This window comes from Melanerpes formicivorus, unplaced genomic scaffold (genome assembly GCF_026170545.1).
Source record: "Melanerpes formicivorus ecotype bairdi unplaced genomic scaffold, bMelFor1.0.p_v2 SCAF_17, whole genome shotgun sequence".
Taxonomy (NCBI): Eukaryota; Metazoa; Chordata; class Aves; order Piciformes; family Picidae; genus Melanerpes; species Melanerpes formicivorus.
In genome coordinates, this window is record NW_027142369.1 from 14,311,977 (window position 1) to 14,334,616 (window position 22,640).

General features: G+C 44.5%; 1 protein-coding gene across 1 annotated transcript; it reads left to right on the forward strand.

Annotated features, from left to right (window-relative positions):
- Positions 1-1,295: 1,295 nt before the first annotated feature.
- GCH1 (GTP cyclohydrolase 1) lies at positions 1,296-22,611 on the forward strand. Its single transcript, XM_068149053.1, has 6 exons — positions 1,296-1,658; positions 13,678-13,787; positions 15,938-15,993; positions 18,386-18,417; positions 19,339-19,423; positions 20,278-22,611. Exons 1-6 carry the CDS (start codon positions 1,346-1,348, stop codon positions 20,402-20,404), a joined length of 723 nt encoding a protein of 240 aa, XP_068005154.1. The 5' UTR covers positions 1,296-1,345; the 3' UTR covers positions 20,405-22,611.
- The last annotated feature ends 29 nt before the right edge of the window (positions 22,612-22,640 follow it).

The window sequence follows — 22,640 nt, forward strand, 5'->3', positions numbered from 1 at the left end:
ATTTACCATTTCCTAGGAACAAGGTGGGAGAATTTGTCCCTGCTGCCTTATGGACAGATTTGGTGTGGAAAGACAGGGGTTTGCTGTGTGTCTTGGCATCTCAGATATTTATTTTGATGGCAATCCAGAAAGCATTAATTACCTTTCTCAGTTAGGTCTAGACTCTTCCCAGTGACAGCACAAGGAGCAATGAGCACAAACTGGAACACAGGAGGTTCCACATAAACATAAGAAAAAATTCTCCACTTCAAGGGTGACAGAGCACTGGAACAGTCTGTCCAGAGAGGTAGTGGAATCTCCATCTCTGGAGATATTAAAAACACAGCTGGACATGTTCCTGGGTGATGTACTCTAGGGGATCCTGCTTCACTTGGGGGATTGGAGTTGATGATCTTCAGAAGTCTTTTCCAACTCCTGTGGTTCTGTGGTGGTTGGGGTAATGGGTGACAGACCATACACCCTATGCTCAACCGAACCTTCAGACTCTGTTTCTACCTAAAAAAATCCCAGAACAGCTTCAGCTGCCAAGGATCTCCCTTCCAAACTATCCATTACAGCATTTATTTGTTCATCAGCATTTGCACCCTACATGGAGCTGGGGCAGAAAGGGCTGACAGCAGTCAGCTGTTTGCAAAGATGAGTTGTCTTCTGCCTTCCACATTTGCACCAAAAGTATTTGGAGGATGCTCAAACCACCATCAGGGGGCCATCTCAGCCAGATTCCTGCAGAAACCCTAAAATATTTGGTCTTGGTCATCGGAGACAGGGCATTTCCAGAGCCATGGGTGGGGAAACGAAAACAACAGGGCACATGGACTGTTCAACGGGAAGGTGTCTGCAGAGGGCCCAAAACTCAGCTGTGATGGGGATTGATATGATGGAAGGCAAGTCCACACGCAGGAAGTTTCAGTGGGTACCAGCCACCCAAAGCACCCCAGAACAGTTCCAGCAACATCGGCATGCACCAGCATCACGCTGGTGTGCAAAGGACCAGCCCTAGAAGGTTGGGAGGGTGAAGAGAAGATAGAGAAAGATGCGAGGACCTGCTGCATGGAACAAGGAGCCGCATCCCAGCAGGGCTCTCCTCACCGGAGCATCCTTGTCTCTCGCCCTGGTTCCCGGGGCCATTCGCTGCCTTAGATCCGTGGATGGAGGCTCCAGTACGGGGAGCCGAGCCGAGCACGGCCGGCTCATGACACATCGGGCGGTGACATCACAGCGGCGGCAGCCAATGGCCGCGGCGCGGGCGGTATAAAGCAGACGGCTGAGGCAGGCTGGGGGTGACTGCGGGTGGGTTGAGCTGTCACGGCGCTGCCCGCACGCTAGCCGGGCCCCGCAGGGCCCCATGGAGGAGGCGCGGAGCTGTAATGGGTATGCACGGCAGGAGAGACCGCCACCGCCCTCCTCCGCCCCGTCGGCGGGCACCGAGAAGCCGCGCGTCCGCCCCGGTCGCGGTGGCAGCGGGGAGAGCTGGCGGGACGGGCGGCCCCGCAGCGAGGAGGACAACGAGCTGAGCCTGCCCAGCCTGGCAGCCGCCTACACCACCATTCTGCGCTCGCTGGGCGAGGATCCCGAGCGGCAGGGGCTGCTGAAGACGCCCTGGAGAGCGGCCACCGCCATGCAATTCTTTACCAAGGGCTACCAGGAGACCATCTCGGGTAGGGAGAGCTCCCTCGGGGTGGGAGGCTGGGTGTCAACCCCGAGGAGGGCTCCGGGGCTGGAGCCTGCTGCTTTGATAGCTACCGTGGTGCTGGCTGTCCTGCTTTATTTCTTAAAATGGACTTTATCACTGCACTGTCACTGCACTGTTGGTCTGATGCCCCCTAAAGTCATCTTGCACCTTGGGGTCATTCTGTCTCCTTCTTCCACTGTTTCCTTGGTTTTTAAAGTTTCAGTTTTGTTGTGTTTTGGGTTTTTTTTATTTGCTTGGGGTTTATTTTGCTGTAAACTTACATGGTTCTGATTTGGTGAACAAAGCTTTTACCTCTTCTGGTGTGAACTTTTCAAGCTCTGGCATAGGCACTTGTTGATGGTACCTTCCTCCATCTCCAGCTGACCCCTTTGGAATTCAGAACACTTTCTGCTATTAGCAGGTGTAGGTGGCCTGAATTTTATCTCAGAAAAGGTCTTGTTCTGCTGATGCTTTTATCAGGTGACACTTTACAAAGGAGAGAATGAAACTTGAGAAAGCAAGGTAAGGAGAAGAGAGGAGGTTGGTGATCCCAGCAGTGAATGCAGATGTAGAGAAGTACCCCAGGTTCAAACTGAATGCCACTCTAACCTGTTTTTACCAAGAAAAAAAGGACATAACAGCTTTCTGTGAGTAAAACAGATTATGAACAGCAGCCACCAGCTGAGTGGAGTTGCTGGCTGTGGGTCCTCCACGAGAGCAAGAGGAGGGGAACTGAGTGGGGATTTGTTTTCATCACCAGCAACTCCAAAGCTGTTCCAGTGTAAGGTAAATCCTGGTTTAGAATTTAGTTTTTACGTCAGTTTTCCTCATCTCAGCCTTTCCACTAAGGGCTGTACCCGGTACAAACAGTAAAAAAGGGCTTGGGGAGCTGGGGAACTCCCCTTCTGCTCCCTATTGCCATAAAAGGCAAGTTCCTGTTAGTGCATGAGGGATGCAAATATTGTCAGCAAGGATTTTTGCATGTGGATGGGGAAGGAGCTGAGTGAGTGTGTTCTGTTCTCTGGAGTATAACACTGATGTATTGAGTGTCCCAGAAGTGCATCAGGGTGTTGCTGCCGAGTGAAGAGGGTGAACTGTGCTAGTGGTTGACATCAAGGAGCTCCTAACAGAGTCCTTTTTGTAAGAGTACTGTGCTCCGACTTAAACGGTGGCTTTTATGTTTAGTTTCCCTTTCACTTCTCAATAGCTGGCTCTTCAGAAACCAGACTGCATGCGACTTCCAGCATTAACTTACTCACGGCCAACTCATGTGCCAGTGTTGTGTCCTGGCTTTCCCCGGAAGCAGAGGTTCTGCCCTGATCTTTGTTTTACTTTTCAGAGCAAGCCAGGTTTTCAGGTTGACTTCTGGAAATAAGATCTGGGCTGCAGTGGCTATCCTTTCCCCTCTTCCTTTTAGTTCTACTCCACAACACATTTGAGCTGGGCTTTCATTAGTGTCTCATAAAATGATCCTTTGTTTACTGGGAATACCTTTTCTCATTTGGGGCTTGCCTGTCTCTTTACTGTTGTGAAACACAGGGGGTTCATATTCCTGCCAGTCTATAGCAGAAGACTATTTTAATAACAGTTTGAGCATGAATTTCTGTGCTGAACCTGGGTGAGGTTGCTGCCCATATGAAGTCCTTTCTTATCTTCTTGGCAGTTGCATACAAAGCGACATACTCCCTTCATTTTTTCAATTAGTTTTTTTTGCTCCAGTGTGGATTCTCTGTGATCTGAATAACCTGTCCTAGTCTGTCACATACATTTAATTAAGCTGAGCAGTTCTGGATGGTCCCCTCCGCTGAATATCCATATGGGGGAGAGAGTTGGATTATATCTGAGAGTAGAAAGCGTCGCTGCTGGGTGCTGTAATCTTGGTCTACTTTTTTCTTTTCATTCTAGGAAATAAAGTTAAGATAGACTCTTAATATTCTTTCCTGTTGTCATGGAGGGGAAAATCCTTTTACTTTCCAGTTACTTGCCTCTTACACAATGCCTGGTTTCCAGTCTCCCCACTTTTACTAGCCAAACAGAAGAAAGCTGTAGCTGGAGGGCAGGTGCACAGCAGCTAGCACAACTAAAAGATGAGGAGTTGGCTGGGAGAGTTGATTCAGAAATAGCTTCTACTTGGAAGAGCTTTAAATGCATTGTGAAATGCAGAACCAACAACTACAAAGTCTGTGGTACTGCATCTCCTGCTGTTTCTCTGCAGCAGCATCCTGATATGTTATGCTTCTACAACTGTCTGCCTAGCCAGGCTGTGAATGAGACCAGGAACTGACCTGTAAAGACAAAAGCCAAAAAAACCCCCAAATGCCAACCAAAAGCAACGCTGACATCTTATTTTCTCAGGTTTATTTTGCAGCTCATTCGGCTCCTTGTGTGGAGCTGCCTGGACAGGCCCAGGTTAAAGCAGTGATCTGCAGGATGTGTTGAGCAGTGTGTTCAAATTTACCCCCCTAACCAGCAGAAGGTTGTAATAGCTGTGAGGCCCATCTTTTCCTAAAAGGTTTCTCAAGTAAAAGCACTGTGATGATCATTGTATAAGCACAGGGCTAGAAGCAAGGTGTGTTCTAACAGGCACCTGTCTTCAGCTGGTGCCAGCTGAGCTCACAGTCCTTGCCAGTATGGACACTGGCAGCCAGAAAAGTGACAAAGAAACCAAGGTAGTGAGTTACTACAGCTGCAGGCTTTAAAATCAGCCTTCTGTGTTTGTCTGCTTGAGTATCTGCCTTTGTTAGGCAGGAGAGAAGTAATTAATTTCTGATGGCATTTTAATTTTCCGTATGGGAACACAAAATGTGGTGTAATGGATGTATTCCCAAGTGAGATGTACTGAAGAATGTGAAGTTTCAAGTACACTGCAGGAGGATTTCAGTGCTCAGTGAGCTTGGCTTGAGCCTCGCTTCTTGTAAGTAGGAGCCTGAAGGTTATGTAGCTGGTCACAAAACTGAGTTACCTGACTGCCTCAGACACTACTCACTGCTCTCAGGCTAGAGGTTTACTTGTCACTGAACACTTGAGTGCAGTAAGGTTGCTTGAAGCTTTTGTGTCTGGTGAGGGATGATGGCCTTGCCTGCCCTGCAGCAATCAGTCTTCTCTTCCAATATCCTCCACAGAGGACAAAGTGGTGTGTGGGGGCAGTTTGGTTTAAGTAACCTATAAAACTTTATAAGTTGCTGAGCTGATGTCTGATTTCAGCAGCCAGCAGAAAGGTAGTGTTTTAATTTTTGAGCCTTGACTGAAAAGTCACCCTTAGGAACAAACCGTTTTCTTTGATCTTTTTGGTTAATATGTGTCTGAGAGCATAATACATGGGGGGCACAGTTAAATGTGCTAGACACTTGATCTCCTTTTCTGGGTGCTGCCCCTTTGCTTGCCATGACACCTGATGGTGTTTTCCTGCTTCCCATAGCTTAAATTTGTGGTGTTGCAGGGAAGATTACATCTAAATTCTGTCCCTTCACTCCATTCAGATTAGTGAGTAGCAGAGAAGCTGTTTCTGCCTTCCAGCACCCACTGTTTCCTAGCTGGTTTTTGGCAGTGCAGGCTAGCAATGTTTTACATTAGTCCGTTTTCATCTTTGCTATCTGTGTTCTGCAGCTGCTCAGTATTGTGCTTCAGAGCCATTAGTAGAGTTTTCTTGCTAAATGTCTACATCTGGCTCTCTGTTCCTTCCAGATTCTTTTCTCTTATTAATCTTGGTTTTGCTAAAGGCCTCAGCCCCCTTCTTTGACAAATGCATTGAAGTGTATTAATCTTGCTTCTATAGTACCAGTCATCAAACTTTCCAGAATGTCTGCAATGACTTCAAGCAAAATCCACCTGGGAACCAGATTAAAAAATGCCAGCAGATGACACTTGGGCATCTGTGCAGACTAAAAACCATCAGAAGAGAAACCTTTTACCGTGTTGGTAGGACGGTAGAGCAGACAAGGCACCAAGAGTTCTACTTTTCACTTTCCTGCAGTGCTGCTGTTGCATGAGCATCCAAGAACATTTCTTTTCCAGTGTCATGATCTATCAGGGAGTAAATTGTATTACAAAATAGTCATGTCTCCTCTAGGTTAATAAAAAGGTGGGCATGACTGTTGGTAGCCAGCTCTTTTTACCTTTCTTTTATTGTTGCTTCAGGCAACTGCCTGCCACACAGACTAAACCTAGGGAGATCTGTCCCTCCTGCTTACTAGAGGTTTAATGCCGCACTCAGAGGTGCTGTCTGTGAGTTTGTGTGTAACTACCACAAAGCATAGATGTGTGCAAATGCAATAAATGAGTGAATATATGGAAAAAACAAGATTGCAGACAGTACTAACTTGTAACAGAAGCTGAAGTCTTCCAGGATCAGTCTTTCTAAGCAGAGGTAGCTGCTAGTTTAGTGGCAGTTACAGTGAGTGTCAAGGATGCCAGCATCAAAATCATAAAGGAGTTGGTTCTGATTGTATAATCCTGCAGTAAACACTGGGCATAAGGTTGAACAAGCTGCCTGCACCACCTGCAGTAGGAAGTTCACTTGTTTTTATCATCCATCAGCAGCACTCCAAGCAAACCAATCATTCATAGAATGGTTTTGGGTGGAAAGGACCTTAAAGATCATCTGGTTCCATCACCCCTGCCATGGGTAGGGACACCTTCTGCTAGACCAGGTTGCTCAGGGCCCCATTCAACCTGGCCTTTCACACCTCCAGATGGGGGGCATCCATAACTTACCTGGGCAACCTGTTCCAGTGTCTCAGCACCCTTACTATAAATAATTTCTTTCTAATATCTACTTGCTGCTGATGGAGATAGTTGCTGCATGGATCAAGCCTGGCAGACATTTCTGGTAGGTCTGTTAGCTCTCAAGCATGTTGGCAGCTTCAACTGTCCTTTCAGCATGTTTATAGGGAAAAATGTGGAGATGCTGAGGGAGGATGACTTTGCTTCCAGAACCTTCATGGCTTGAGGGGCTGCATATGTGGTTAATTTTTCTGGAAGCTAAGTGACTCTTCTATGCAGCATTCATTTTAAAGCAAGTAACAACCAGTTTAGTGTCATACAGTAAATTAACACCTGCTGAACTGTTTGCTGCTTTTCATCTCACTAGTTTGTGTATCTTGTGATGAGGGGGGAAAGAAGTGCAACCTTAGTACTCTTTTCTCCATCTTGTCTGTGTGGATTTGGTGTTTTGACAGCTGACAACAATGGTATAAGCTCATAAATTTTCCCAAGTCTCCTCAGTTTACTGTGGAAGAGAAGCGCTAAGCATTGCCTCTTAAAAATAGGCATGCAATGCCTTCAACAAACAAGGGTGTTTGCTCAGCAGCACTGCCCTTAAGAGTTGCTGAGTTACTTCATTCTTTCCTGGAAACAAGGTACTGCTGGGTCTCTTCTCAGAAATGCAACTCTCTGACCTGTTAATAACTCAAATAGCAGCATTATTGTGGTGTGGCCATGGCTTGTTGCTTGTGAACTGAAGGGTGGAACATCCAGGGTTGCTCAGAGTAACGTTCTGGAGGTTTCTCTTCCTCAAACTCAAACCATATTGAAGCAGGTACTCAGTGCAGTGAAATGTTGGGAATTTCCAGGATGATCTTTTGTGCCCATTGGTGCTCAGGTAACACCAAGCTTATTTGGAGTTTTATCAGCAATTCATTAAATGTCTTAACCTCTTGGATCTTTGAGGATTAAAAGCTTCTGATCTCTTCATGTTGCTTTTCCAAAGTGATGTTTCATCTTCCAATTTTTTTCCTTTGTAGGTGAGGAGACTTTCAGCACCTTCTGTGACATGAGACATTGAAATGGTTATTGAAACCCTGATACATTTTAATGAGTATCCTCATAACTGCCTTCCTTCATATTAATAAACCTCCTGGCAGAGGACAACTTCTAGAACCTAATCTTAGGTTTATCTGCAATAACTGATTTCTTTATTCATAAAGTTGAGTGTGTCACTGCAACAGGGAAAGTGTCTGACATGAAAATAAACAACTCTGTACAAACAATGGCCAGAATTAGTTGAATGGCAATAATGCTTTTCTTCCATCTTTGCTTCTATGAAATGTGCCTTAAATTACACATCTGGTTCACCTCTCTGGTGACTAGGGAATTAAGCTTCTGAAGCAAATGTTCCTGCCTGAAATTAAATGTTTGTTTCTAGTCCCTTAGTGTAGCAGCAATGAAATCTGAAAGTCATAAACTTGTAAATTCTCATCTGAAGTTTCTGTTGGTTCCTATTAGTTCTGCAGCGTTTGGACTATATTGCCTGCCCAAATACTAATGTGACATCTGAGGCTGTCTCAAGAGCTCTTCAAAATTTCCTGAAGCAAATGGTGTACCCAGACCACTCCCTCTCTTAGCAACCTGAAGTCATCAACTTTCTGCAGCAGCGCAAACTCTGAATGAGAGGTTTTTATAGTCTGATTCTCCTTTCTGTGTGCATAACAAATTCCTGTTACCTTTCTAATGCTGAAAGGCTGCAGTAATTTTCATGTTTCTTGTCAGTATTTTTCTTTAACTACAGTTACCTCTCTTCTGCCCTAATGAGGCCACACCTGCAGTACTGGCTACAGTTCTGGTCTTTCCACTGGCTCCAGTTCTGGGCTTTCCACTTCAAGAGAGACAGGGAACTACTGGAGCGAGTCCAGCAGAGGCTACTAGGCTCCTCACTAAGGAGGAAAGGCTGAGAGACCTGAGCCTGTTTAGCCTGGAAAAGAGCAGCCTGAGAGGGAAACTTCTCAATTCTGATCAATATCTAAAGGGCAGAGGAGCAAGAGGATGGAGCAGTGGTGCGCAGCGACAGAACAGGTGGCACAAACTGGAACTCAAGAAGTTCCACCTAAAGATGAGGAAAAGCTGCTTTGCTGTGAGGGTGCCAGAGCCCTAGTGTGGGCTGCCTAGAGAGGTTGTGGGGTCTCATTCTCTGGAGAGATTCCAAACCCACCTGGACACTGTGACCCTAGGCAACCTGCTGTAGGTGACCTTACTTTAGCAGGTGGGTTGGACTAGATCTCCAGAGGTCCCTTCCAACCCCTGCCATTCTGTGTGACTTTGTAATAGGCTCACATGAATAAAAAAAATTAGAGTCTACATCTTACTGTTTAGCCAGCAGCAACTGAAAGGTTTTAAAAGTAATTTCCTTCCAGATTTAATTCTGACCCTGTAGTCTGTTAGCTTCAGCCTTTAGCTCATGGGCCCTGCTCTGTCAGTTGCATCTGTCTTCAGATGAAGAGGAACTTCTTGAGGAAAAACAGGCAAATATATCTGCCAACCTTCTGGCTCATTCTGCCTTACTGACTAGCTGGCCTTTGGTCTCTGGTGCATGGTTTGCTGTACTTGGAGAATTCTCCAAACCATGACCTGTACCTAGTTCTTGTGAGTTGCTGCATTGATTTTTTTTTTTGGTGTAACCACTCTGTCCCTGGAAGAGCAGAAGGCACTTAATCTCAGCCTGTACTTTAATTCATTCAAACTAATGGGCATTGGTATGGTGTGACTTGCCCCACCACCCTTGTAGGACCATCTGCTTTGCTTGGCCTGAACTCATTCCTGTGATGGCCTCAGCTACCTGTTGTGACTTGATGGGACTTGTGGGTCACCATGGAGAGCACAGGGGCTGTTGATGAGAATGTGGAGCTGGGTAGTGGTTGTCATAACCTTGTGCCTTATCTCTGCCAGGGTGGATGAGCTCAAGGAGCAGTATTGGGTAATCTCTGAGGCTGTCTTCATGCTGTCAAAACTGAACCATCCTCAGTGTGACTGCTCAAAGTGGAGCAGTCATGCAACTGAACACCACAGGGAAGTACTTTAACTCCTAGTGAGGACAACCTACATCACTTCAGTCTTCTGTCTCCCAGGCATAGTAGAAATGGGAGATCTGAAGTGCTGTGAAGCTGATGCAGTACTGCCATCCTTCTTTCCCTTCAACTGCTGAGCCAGCTGCTGGGTGGGCTCTGGCTTCTTTGGTTGCCAAAGGTGCTTTTGCTTTCCTGTGCCACATTAAAGCCATGCAAATAGTTTCTATAGCAACAGGTCTCTTTGCTTAGCTCTGACGCAAGATCCTGGAAGGTCTTTCTCATTCTCTTTGTCCAATTCTGATTTTTGCTTTTATCAACTCTTCTTAGGAATAAAGGGGGGGGGGGGGGGGGAATAATTCTGCTCTTTCAGAAGTTAACATGCAGCAGAAGGGATTGTTCAGTTTTGAGAGCTCACTGAAGTTTCTGCACTAGGACTTGAACTCTGGGCTGAAGGAACAATCAGCTGGAATAATCTAGAATACTCTGACTGTACATAATGTTTGTTCTTCTCCTACTAGCCATGTATTTTAATTAAAATCTTTGCTTTTCATTAAAGTCATGTCTGGGCTTAAGGATTTTAGCAGTAAATTGCCTTAGCTTTTCTAGGATGGTAAAGAATGAAAATGCTGTTATTTGTAGTCTCCTCTGGCTTACAGGCAAGGCTTGGTGGCAGCACTTGGGCACAGCTGTGACTAAAAAGCAGAGGGAGGGAATATATGACACTGAGAATCCAAGGGATGATGAGTGTGCTAGCAGAGGAGAAGCTAGTCCTGTCCTACTGACGTGGATGATTATGTAGGTGGTGCTCAGGGAGAGTAAGTGTTGCTTCAGTTGAAAGGAAGGGTTTGCTCTTTGGATTAAGGGGAAGCAGCCTGTTGAAAGGAAGCCTGTCTGGGCTGCAGGTGCCTTGCTGTGTCAGGAAACGAAGCTAGCCATACTTGGAATTCTAGAATAAAGAGGCATTTAAAGACTATCTAGTCCAACTGCCCTGCAGCCAGCAGGGACATCTGCAACTAGAGCTGAGAGATGCAGCCAATGTAACAGCCACACTGCTCAGGACAGACCTAGGGAGGGACAACATGGCTTTTAGATCTTGCCCTGAGTGACAAGAGTAAATGCTTTGAGGCCTCCAAAAGAGGAACAATCAAGCTAGTGAAGCAGGCAGCATGGCCTTATAGAGTGAAAGAGCAAGGGAAAGGGGCACAAATATGTTGCCAGCTTTGCTTCTGGTCTGGTTAATATGAGGCACTGTTTCCCCTCTTGTTCTGTCAGCTCTTAAGTTCTCCAGAACATATGCTGCAGGGTGCAGGCTGAGCTTGTCAGGGCTCTGTTTGATGCTGTTGCAAATTCAATGACAAAAAAATAAAGGGCCTACAGATAAAATGGTGTTGTCTCCCTGCACAAAGTGTTTTGAGTCTCTGCCAAACAAATCTCTTCTGTGTCATTACTGAAAACAAGTGCTGCAGTGGGACATAGCCCAGCTTCTTTTCACAGCTACTCTTACTGAACTCCTCTCTGTCAACACAGGGCTTGGGTTTCAAAGAATGAGTTCTAGGGACAGACAGGCTTCAAGCTATGCTTATTTTCAGGAGTGTGAATGCTGCTCTTAACACTGTAGATATATAATCAGGGAGTGGCCTTCAGTGTCCTGTTTTATCTTTTTCTCCCTGTGCCATCATCTGGCAGCTGTGAGGGGGTTGTTGGAGGAGCTAGGTTCATCCTTCATGGGATCTGGTCCTCCTCTGAGTAACTGATGCTGATGTAAAATCAGCATGCCTTGCTGCAGGCACTACTGCAGGGGTTATGCAGCTGAGCAGGTATCATCTGTCATCTGGCAGCAACTTGTTGCTAATATGAAATAAATCTAAGGTGTAAGATTGGCAAGAGCTGTATGAATGAGAACCACTAAGCATCCCACAGCTCTGTCTATATTTGGATCTGCTTGCTTACACTGCTCTCAAACTGAGAGAGCATTGCCCAAATTGCTGGTACTCTGGGCTGCTGCTTAAGAGGCAGTGTAGAAGGATGGATGACCTTTGTGTTCCTCTTTGATCATTTTAGCTGTGAGGATTCATTCTGTTTCTGAAGTTACCTGTGTGGTACTTCACAGGTCACTTAACCTTCCTGTCTCCCCCAGCTTTAAAATAGAGCTTAAAATCATGTCCATAATATGATGTGGCTTTTCATCATTCCAGTACAAGTTAGGTTCCTTAGCTAGTTTGTAAGCTATTAATATATATATTATACTTATATATATGAGGCTTCATGGCTGAAATGCCTCCTGTTGTAGCTTGAGCATTACAGTGTGTCACACATTATCATGACTCCTAATGAGACAGGGGCCACTTTTGAGCATTCTGAACAGTCTGCTTTACCAGTGCTGACGTAAATCCATATCTAACATCAGGCTCTGATATGCTCCTGGCAAGGCTGGGATGAGCCAAGCTGGTGGTCTAATAACAGCAGCAGCCACTCTGGAGATGCTTCATGGATCTCTTTGGATTTTGTTTTAATAATACTAGGCATAGCAGCAGCTTTTGTGAAACCACTGTTTGCCTTTCTGCTGTAGAAATGGCACATCTGCAGAGTGCTGTGGGAGGGAGCTAAGAACCCAGGCAGCTGCTCTCTTTCCCCTTTGCTTTCTTCTGAGCCTGCTCAGTTTTGGATTCTGGCTATTCCTGGCTGAATCCATTGTTACACAACTGCATGATATGCTTGATGTAATCTGAATCCTTTCCAGCAGTGTTTGGTGTAAACCGAACAGTGGAATTTGAGGAACAAAATCGTGTGCCTGTTTTGTGCCCCTTGTCTTTGCTCTCTGACCTGATCAGAAGCCTTGTTGTCTTGCAGTTTGCCAGCCCTTCTCCAGCAAAGAACATGCATTGCAGGCAGAAGAACTTGCGCACAGTTTCCAGGGTTACCTGTGTAGTGCTGATAGCAAACAGGAAATTAAAATGCTCCATGATGATGATCTGTTATTGACAACAGATGGTGGCCATTAGGTGTGCGTGCATGTCAGGGGAAGGCATAAAGACAAGTAGAGCAGACAGCTATTAGATCTGTGTAATTGCCAGTGCAGGTGCTAAGTTCCACTGTGGATGCAGAGCAGTCCCTGAACATCCTGGTTCCTCTTCTGGCTATGCTTTGTGTGGCCCTGGTTCCTAGAAGTAAATCCAAGTAGTCAGTGTGGGTTCAAGTTAAGTTGTTTACAGTGCTTTCTGATCTGGTTATCAGCCTTTCTGTCCAGCTACTTCTCTCTTGCTATTTTTCCTCTCTGCTATGCAGCTTTTTTCTTTACTTTTTTCTTTTGTCCTTTAAAAGTCTTGGTCTGTTAATTTGGGACTATTCTGCTTTGAATATCTCCAAGCATGATCCAGCTGCCTGCAATCTTTGTGGAGACTGTAGTGATCTGTAACCTGAGTCAGGATTGCTTGGGGACTTGTCAGGGGACAGCTAGACCTGGAAAATCAACTGAGGGTCTGTTCTGCTGAGCTCTGAGACTAGCAAAGTGTCACATTTTATCTTTGTCTTCTTACTGAGGTCTTTCTCCTTCCTTTCATCTTTACAATTTTCTCCACCTTAATTTTCTTAACTCCAAGGTGCAGAATTAGGCTGGAGTATGCATGTGCATGCATGCTTTCAGTTCCAGACTGCAAACGTCTCTGTGATCTGTGGATGCAGATCTGTCTCTGACTTTTTGTGTACCTAACCGGCTGGTGTGCTTCGGAATGAAATAGTGCCTTATTTGTGTGCAAAGCCTCTGAAAAAAGTGCTCTTGAAGTCTTTGAAGAAACTGCTGTGATGGCTTAGGTTTTCTCAGACCTCAGGCTCAGCCTTGCTTGTGGTATGTAGAAACACTAAGAGGAGCCCACTTTGAGACATGATGAACTGCTCAGTGCTGGCTTTACCAGCTGTAGCCTTAACTACTTTTAAGATGTCAGGAATTCTGCAAAGACTACACTGGTTCTGATCTGGGCTCAAACTGTTGTTTAAATAAAACACTATAGGCTGACTTCTGATGCAGCTTATAGGTAGTCTGACATAGCACTGTGTGGCCATATGCAAACCAAAGTGTACTGGCGATGTTACCCTTTGCTTGCCTCTCATATTTTATCTGTAAAATCTGTTGTTCTGAGAGCTATACTACTCCACAAGCTTCCTCAGATACTGGCTGGAGGAACCTTCTGTGTTTGTGCATTTATTGTTAATGCAAATGTTTAATTTCAGATGTTCTGAATGATGCCATCTTTGATGAAGACCATGACGAGATGGTAATTGTGAAGGACATAGACATGTTCTCGTTGTGTGAGCATCACCTCGTTCCCTTTGTTGGAAAGGTAAATCTTCCTCACCAAATGTGGGAGTGCATGGTAAAAGACCTAAAGTACACATGAAAGACTTTGTAGCTGTAACTACAAAGCTTTTAAAGCTCTAAGTATTTTCTGCTTACGGCTATGAGTCTAGAAGTTAATCTTCAGAATACAAATAAGGAAGACCTCCTTAATGTGAGTTTTATTTGTATTTAAGCTCCTAAAATACAAAACTCAACCTTTCCTGCTCTAAGTAATCTAATGGTTTCTGACATTTCATATCAAAGCTCTTCGTGAAGTAGCAGCAAGCCTTGAGGGCAGACATCTTGATATTAAACCAGCTCCCCCCTTGCACGCTGGCTCTGTCACGGATTTAGCTTCTGGCTCAGAGCTATCTACTGCACATTTGTCCCTGCAAACCCTCCCCAAGTGGAACAAACTTTGACTGTCAGCCCTGTCTCAAATGAGCAAGCACAGGCAGGGAGGGGGTGGTCAAAGCTGACTAACAGCAGGCTGCTTAAGTCAGGACTCCCAACTCTTGTTAAAAAGGACATATCAAGTTAACCCCTGTAAATGTAATGAAGAGTTCAGAGTGCGTAGTCCCTTCTGCAGATCTCAGCTTCTTTGTTCCCAACTTGGCACTGAATGATGGAGCTTATTCTGACCCATCTCTTCTACCACAAAGTACTTGCAAGCCAGAGAGTAGCAAGTGCTTTTGTTGTCTAAAAAATTTGATCAGTACCACCTATGTCCCAAGTCAAGTCTCCCCAAAATAAAATCAACAGAAATCAGCTGTTTATTTAGTCAACTCATCTACCTTTTTTCTCACTGTTAGCATTTTATACTGGAAAACAAGGTAACTTCTGTGCAAGCTTTGTTTTGCCTGTTACTCTTGATTTACACCTGCTGTGTATTTTTTCCTCTGTTACTCCTGTGGCAATATTTGCCTTCTTTTTACATCTAGCTGTTTAGCCTGTGTGGTTTGGAGACATCTCGCAAACACCGAGTCGGTCCTGCACATATAATGGTCTGCTAAAAGACTTGGTATGCCTCTAATTATTCTCGGACTAACCATTATCCACTTGGGTACATCAAACAGGCTGCAAATACTGACCTCATGGGTTTGCAGTTCTATCTTAAACGAAATCAAGAAATTCACAGAAGTACTGTGGGGAAGCAGGATTCAACATTTATCTCCGACCTGTCTCTCACTTTGAAATGTTTCATGTCTTCTTCAGGTGTCACTGGTTTGATTACCCAACAGAAGTGATAGGAACGAGCAAGTTAGCCAGGTAATTAGGTGCACTGTGGTACCTCCAACTGCAGGCACAGTGACACAGGATTATGAGATAGGACTTCTAGGCAAAGCACTAAGACAGAATCCTGCTCTGGCACTCCCCTATTGTACCGGCTAATTTTTCAAGTCTCTGGTACAGTGACACGCATGATGGATTGTGATCGGCTATAACCGCACATCTGCTAGAATTCATCAGCCTGTGTTGTTCTGAAAACCAGAAGCTGAATGCCTTTCCCCCACCTTTGTATCTGAGCACTTTTCTGCTAAAGAATTACTCCAACTTAGTGTGACTACGTGTTCAGTATGAATGTTCAGCAAATCCATATTCAAGCAGGATGGAAGCTGACTTAATCATACAATGATCTATGGTGCTACCAAAGCAGAAAAGAAAGAAGTCATTAAGTGCAGCCTGATTTTGGTGGTGAAGTAGTTGTTGCCATCAGAACTTTCACTGGAAGTGAAATACAATTTCTTTCCTGCTCCCTAAATCCATCTTAGGTCTTGAAAGAAAAGCATGTTTATTTTAGGCAGTGCTGTGCTGAGTAATAGCCTGCTTTTTGCACCCATTTGTAGCAATGCTCTGTAGCATTCCTGAGGCTTGGAATGTAAGCCTGGATTCTTGGAGAGCTGGGATTTTTCGCCCTCCTCAGAAAACTTACCTGTTCTTCACCAGGACACTGACCTTGCCAGGCATTTACAATCTGTCAGCTCCACAGTTTCTCAGGCTTGCATGACAGCATGTTCCTCCCACATGCGAAGACTCCTGGACTGTTCCAGAGTTAATTCTGGAGCAAATGCACATCTCATTCTCTATGCCGGAGTTCTGTGTGCATTTGATAGTTGGTTTGAGTCTGTTAATTGTTTGTTCTCCTCTGTCTAGGTACACATTGGCTATCTTCCTAACAAACAAGTACTTGGCCTCAGCAAGCTTGCTAGGTAAGTGTTAATGTAATGAAAGTGATGCTAATTTGTTAAAAGGATTCCAAACTGTGCTAGCTGTACTTATCTTTCTAAGCTGGTCCGCCTCTAAAGCTCAGTCCACTTTGTGTCCTGGATTTGGATTTAGACCAATCCTCAGAGTAATCTTTTTTATGCAGGGAACAGGTAAGTCTCAGAGCTCTGTTTAATGCACATCAGCTGACTGTAGTAGAGCTGTAACACTTCTGCATGTTCATCCAAAGTGTTGGTGTCTGCAGGGAGCACAGAAGCAAGAGCAGCCAAGAGAAATTGATCAAGTTCTAAGGCAGGACATAAAAAAACAGTGAGGATATCTAGCTATTCATTACTTGTGGGGATATTGACTGATAAGAACAAAAAATCCTGAACTTCTGAGTAAATTAACATGTTCTATGGCTAGAAATGGAATCTAAAACTTTCATCCCTTAGTTGAAAATAATAAATTTGAAATTTGCTTTCACTCAAGACCTGCTGAGAGCACTGTGGGGTAGGCTTTAATAGCTAGGGTTCAGCTAAAGAAATAAAGCAATAATGATACACTTGAGAAATCCATTTGTTATGTAGAATAGCTTTTTCCTCAGCAAGTGCCCTTGTGTTGGTTATTGCACTGAATCTTGTTGCAAAGTGACACTTCCAAGTTCTGCTGAGGAAGGGGACGGCAGATCCCTTCAGTAAGCAGATTGGGAGCTGGTGTGGAAGGGAAACAAATCTGAAAGCTTGGCTGTGCTTCAGAAAGATCACATAGGTTTTGCTTATCCTTCCCCTGAAATGTCTGTTAATCTTGCTGTAGTTCCAGTAATGCTAATGGGAATTAGCCTTGTAAATCTGCATGCCTGCTGGGTTTTCTTAGTGGGTAGAAAATGTGTAGGATATGATTCTAAAATGTTTCAGTCAGTCAGCCTTATTCTGTGCTCTGCTTGCACAACAGTGAGTTTGGTTTGGAAGTGGAAGGGCCCTTGGAGGTCACATCTCAATGTAACCTTGTGTTACAGGGGGGCTATCTTCATGTCTTCCAGCAGCGCTTGTAGGAGTGGACTTTGATGAAAAGGCTGAAACAGGCAGTTCATTTAAGACTTTTTCCTCCCTGTTTTCTCTGACTATGCCTAACTGCTGAAACTGTAGGGTGAGGTTGTTGCCATCAATACGTGCAGGGCTTCCTGTGCTGTGCTTGAAAGGTTAAACCTCTCTTTTTCAAGGTAGGCTGCAATAATGGAAAGATTAAATTCTTGTATAACAAAATGTTCTCCCTCCTCACTTGTTTGAGTGCTTACCACAGAGAGATTGGTGGGCCTGGTAGTGCTTCCCTTTCATGCCCTGTATAATGCACCCAGTGTTCAAAGGTTTGTGAGGTTGTTGGTGCTGTAAACCTAATCTTTTGTAATAGGATTAGTCTAATGTGGGATCTCTGATTATGGATGACCTGTGCTCAGTAAACAAACATCTTTCTTTGGATTTTAAGCTCGGGCTTGAAAGTGCAAAGACAAATAGCAGGTTTTTATGTAAACATGCTAATAGGGCTTCTTATAGGCAACACCAGTGTAGAAATATCTGGCCACCAGGTTGTTTCTTATCCATGTTTTATCTAAATATTACATTGCTTTGTTTGGAATAGCTCTAATACAACCATTTCCTTTCTGAAGGGGAGTTTCTGTGGATAATTCCCTCTAGAACAGCAGGCAAGTCACATAGTCAGAAGTGTTTCTTGTAACTGATGCCTCAGGCTGCCAGCCAGTGTCTGGTTTCTGTCTAGTTTGACCAGATGGGTCTTGAAGCTTTCTATAGCAACTTCTCTATGTGGCCACTTGATGTGTAATTAAACATTTGAGGCTGGCATGAGTAAGCCATGGGGTTACAGAGGAGTGATAAGACTTTCTGACTGTGAGGATAAATGATCAGGTAGGTATCCCTTGCATCATCCCACAGATAGCTTATATTTGAAGCTCAGTTCAAAAGGAGTATTAAGGTGACCCTGCATTGAAATGTGAAGGGTGGTGAGATAGACTGGGTGGAGAGTATCTGTTTTAAATAAAACCAGTTCTGTCTCATTGTTTTCAGTTGTATTTGTGGGTAAATGCAACAATCCAAACCATCTCTTGCTTAATTTCAGTAGCCTTCTGGAAATCCCAATATCTGAATTGTCCTTAAAACAGCCTTTAGTTTAAACTGAAGTAAGAAGAGGTAGCCTGACCTTAGATCAAGGATTCCAGCAATGCCAAGCAGGAGCTAAGCAGCAGCATGATGCTGTATGGATTTCCAGGACAGACATGGGCCCTTATAGTGGTCTCCTTTGATAATGTCAGGTTAGTCATGAGGATCAGACAATGGTCACATGGGAATAACTACAATATTGTCTCTTTCCTTTCTCCCTCAGGATTGTGGAAATATACAGTAGAAGATTACAAGGTAAACAGATCATTTTTGTTGTGTGCACTCCTTTACTAGCCAGCTCATAGTACTGGTAACTGTAACTGGACTATAGCTGTACAGATTTTAGTTTGAAGAAAACCATTATGTTCCAGGCCAGGTGCCTCAGCTGTCCTCTTCGCTTCTGCATGTCCAGTGAAGGGTTAAATCTGCCTCTGAAAGTGGATTCAGGCATTAACTGTGCTGTGAGATACAGCTGACAGGAATAAACTAGTTGGATGTGGCTGTAGATGAACTTTCCTGCAGATATGAGATGCCTTCAAGAACTCCTGTCTGAAGAGATGAGCGATGTTGTGGACTGCCTGCTACCCGCAGAAGTGGGGGAAGTTGCAGGATGTGGGTAGGATTCAGCCTGCTCACATTGTCCTCCAGTTAAATTTGGCCAGTTCATGGTGACAGAAGTCTTAGTGACTATTTGATGTCAGAGAGGTGAATAGAAGGTGCTAGAGGTGAAGGCAGTAAAGCCTTGCGGGACTCTCTTTTCTTGTTTTTAATCTCAATTTTCTTCCCTTAAAAAGATAAATTATGTGTAGGGGATGAACACTGAAGTGGTAAAGCCATTGAGCAAATAGGCAAAACCTGGCAGCAAAAAAGAGCAAGAAAATCTAGCTGCATGATGGGAAGTGTAAGAGCTGTTAAAACACATCATGCTACTGCAGTTCCTGCACATGTAGTGCAAAGTTACTCCCAGTATAAAAAAGGCAAACAGAAGGTCTGTTCCTGGGTACAAAACAGAAGAAGGGATTTGGAACTAATAAAATGTACTTAAGAACATACTTGTGTGTGCTGGTGGGGAACAGGCATGCTTGGAGGTGAGGATGCAGTGTTGCCTTCCAGATGGTGGTGTGTTGGTGCTGGTCAGATTTAACAGCAGGTCTGATCCCCCTGTTGTTCTTTCAGTCCAGGAGCGCCTTACCAAACAAATCGCCATAGCCATCACAGAAGCCTTACAGCCTGCTGGGGTTGGAGTGGTTATTGAAGCCACGTAAGTTACTCTGAGCTGGTCTGGGGTGGTGTAAGGGCTGAGTGGGATTCTGGCTGTGTGCTGCAGAGCTGTGATGTGGTGCCTCTGGCTGCGGTGTGCCATGCTTGTGTATGAGGCAGAGTGCAGGCAGGAGGGGTCCTTGCCTGCTCATAAAATGAGTTGGCGAATTGCAGCTTTTAAGTGTGGCAGCTGTGGTGTGGTCAGCTGTCCCAGTTGCACCAGGGACCTGCTCTGCCTCTGGTCACCTTCTAGCTGCTCAAGCAGGGCAAAGATTTGGACTAACAAGAGGCATGTTCCCATGATTGGAATGCACCTTGTAAAGGTGAGAATTTCCTAGGATCAGATGTGAGAATCACAGTTTAGGTTGGAAAAGACCTTTAGGGTTGAGTCCAACTGTTAACCCATCACTAAATTATGTCCATCAGCACCACATCTACACGGTTTTTTCAATCCCTTCAGGGATGGGGACTCCACCACTTCCCTGTGCAGCCTGTTCTGGGGGCTGACAACCATTTTGAATGAGTTTTTTTCCTAATGTCTAATCTAAAAACATCCCCTGCACTACTTGAGGCCATTACTTCCAGCCTCCTTTCTGGGAGCTGTAGAGAGTGAGGAGGTCTCCCCTGATCCTCCTTTTCCCCAGCCTAAATAATTTGTAGCATTGTAAACATCATCCTCTCCTGGACTGGGGATTTATCTTTTCCACAGAGGATAGCTGCCAGATGTCCATTCTGGATATGGAGGTTGTCACTTCCCCAGAATTGAATGTGTGTGTAAGAAACATCTCTCCCTGTGGGACTGCTTCTTTCTTGTGTGTATGTGCCTGCCTTATTGACTCCCCTCGTTTCTCCTAGGCATATGTGCATGGTGATGCGTGGGGTACAGAAAATGAACAGTAAAACAGTGACCAGCACAATGCTGGGGGTATTCCGGGAAGATCCAAAGACTCGTGAAGAATTCTTGACACTCATCAGGAGCTGAAACTCTTCCTCTCTAAACATGCTCTGGAGATTTGTCCTGTCCAGTGTCACTGTCTGTTCTTACTTGTTCCTTCATCTCACTTTTAAACTGAGTTGTTGTGAATTGTTGTCATAGTCTTTTTGTGTGGTAAAAGACTTCTGATGGCACATGAAAAATGTAATGAGGTAAGCTCCTCCTGGATTTCCAGTGATGCTGATATCAGAGTTACTGGCTAAGAACTGGAGTTTGGAACTGCTTTTTCACCCCAGTGCAGAATTTCCTGCTGTTAGAAGTGAGGCTTGGGGGTGAAATGGGTATTTATGAAATAGTTTTATCTTTGTTAGAGTAAATGTGAAGCAGCACAGGAAATGATGGAAAGGCTCTGGATCCTTGCAGGGCCTCTGTGCAAATGCTGTACCTCTGCTGAAAAGATGGTCCTTAATTGTCTGTATTTTATTATGAGTCCTGCAGGGGCTGTTTCAATATCTTGATTTGTACGTGTTATACCTCTCTGAGCTGTTACCTCTGGTGTTTTATATTCCTACAAGCATTAACACTTCTCTTTTCTTTTGGTGTGTTTTTCCTTTAAGCAATTTTAAACACATTGTTTCCTTGCCTCTTAACAAGCAGGGAATTAACTTTTAAATTTGAGGCACGGTCTTATCTCAGTGTAGAGGTTTTTATGCACCTTTTTCTCTGTGCCTCAGATGTCTGACCGCTTTAACTGTAATTTTCTTACTATTTATAAACAGTTTAACAGGGGAGTGTTAAACAACAACAACAACCACCCAGAGTTTGCCTGCAAAGTGCTAAAATATCCAAAGAGGTTTTTAATGATATTTATATCTTGAGCTTTCCTTCTTGGATTTCCATGGGTTAGACTGGGAACCTGAAACTAGTCTGATAATCTGAAAAGGGAAGATTTCTTTTCAAGCATTTCAAGATTGGCATCTCCTAAGTGTCAGACCAAAGGTGAGTGCTGAAATCCTGAATGCAGCACATTGTGCCTCTCCTGCCTGGCAGCAAGTCATTTCAGGGCAAAATAACCTGAAATGACGACAACTCATTTCATAAGAGCAGTTGAGAAAAGCAGTTCCAGGGCCATCAAAATTAAACCACATTTTTTTCCTGCACATGTGGCAAGCTCTGTATGTGGCAGCACTGGGAGAGGAAGTTTCAGTTGGCTGGTCTTGGCCGATCTTCTCATACTTTGTTGCAGTTTTGATGGGTGTTTTGTAACTCTTAATTGGGAAAACATGAGGCACAAATGAAAACCACCTTTCCCAAACCCAGCACAAGAGGCAAAACTTCTAAACAGGGTGTCAGATGCTCACAGTGCTGGGTCCCACAGTCCTGTCTGCTTTGTCCAGTATGAATCCAAGAGGTTGTGCACGCTACCCTAAAACACAGTTCCTCTGGCAAGCTCAGTCTTCCCAAAGTTCCTGCCTCTTGCTTTAACCCATGTTAGAAACAAAATGAGAATCATGTCTGGGCAAATTTCCATTTGGCCTAGAGAACGTTGGAACAGGCACCTCCTGTGCTTAATTACACTAATCTTACCTTGACCTTCACAGCGTTATTAGAAAAACCTTTTGCAACATCCCCTGACCTGGATTCTGTGGGGTTAGGTGCTCTAAGGATGCTAATGTAAACAGGCTGTGTCATGCATGGAACACGAGCTGTGGCAGTTCTCTGGCAGTAACTGAGGACAGATCTTGCCATTCTTCAGTTCAGTAGCTGTTTCCAATATCCAGCTGAAAAGCCTTAAATCTTTCTTGCCTGAAGTTCAGAGTTAAACTCTTTCTCTTTTTAGCTCTGCTGGAAGGAGAATTTGAGGACCAAAGAGGCATGCACTAGTACACTTATTTCTTTGCTTACTTTAGTTTGAAAATGAAGTCTCTCTCTAGTCTTGTTCCTGAGGAAATGCAAAGGTTGAGTTTTAACCACTTATCTCCATTTGGGATAAAGTTCATGTTGCGCCACCACTGTTTTTGATTTGAGTTGACCTGTAGTCCTCAAAGTGTACTTCTCTCCACTTGTGGCCTTGGATTTTGTTCACATTTTTGTTGTTGTAAGACCTGGTACATTTTTTTGGGAAGGTTAATATTGTTCAAATACAGGAGCTTTAACTACACCCAGTGCGTACAGATGTATAGTACCTCCAGCTGTTGTTGTACCATGTGAACATCCATTGTCTCTAAACCATTAAAGCACAGTATTAACCTTTAGAGTGGTGGCATCCTTGGTGACTGGGAGG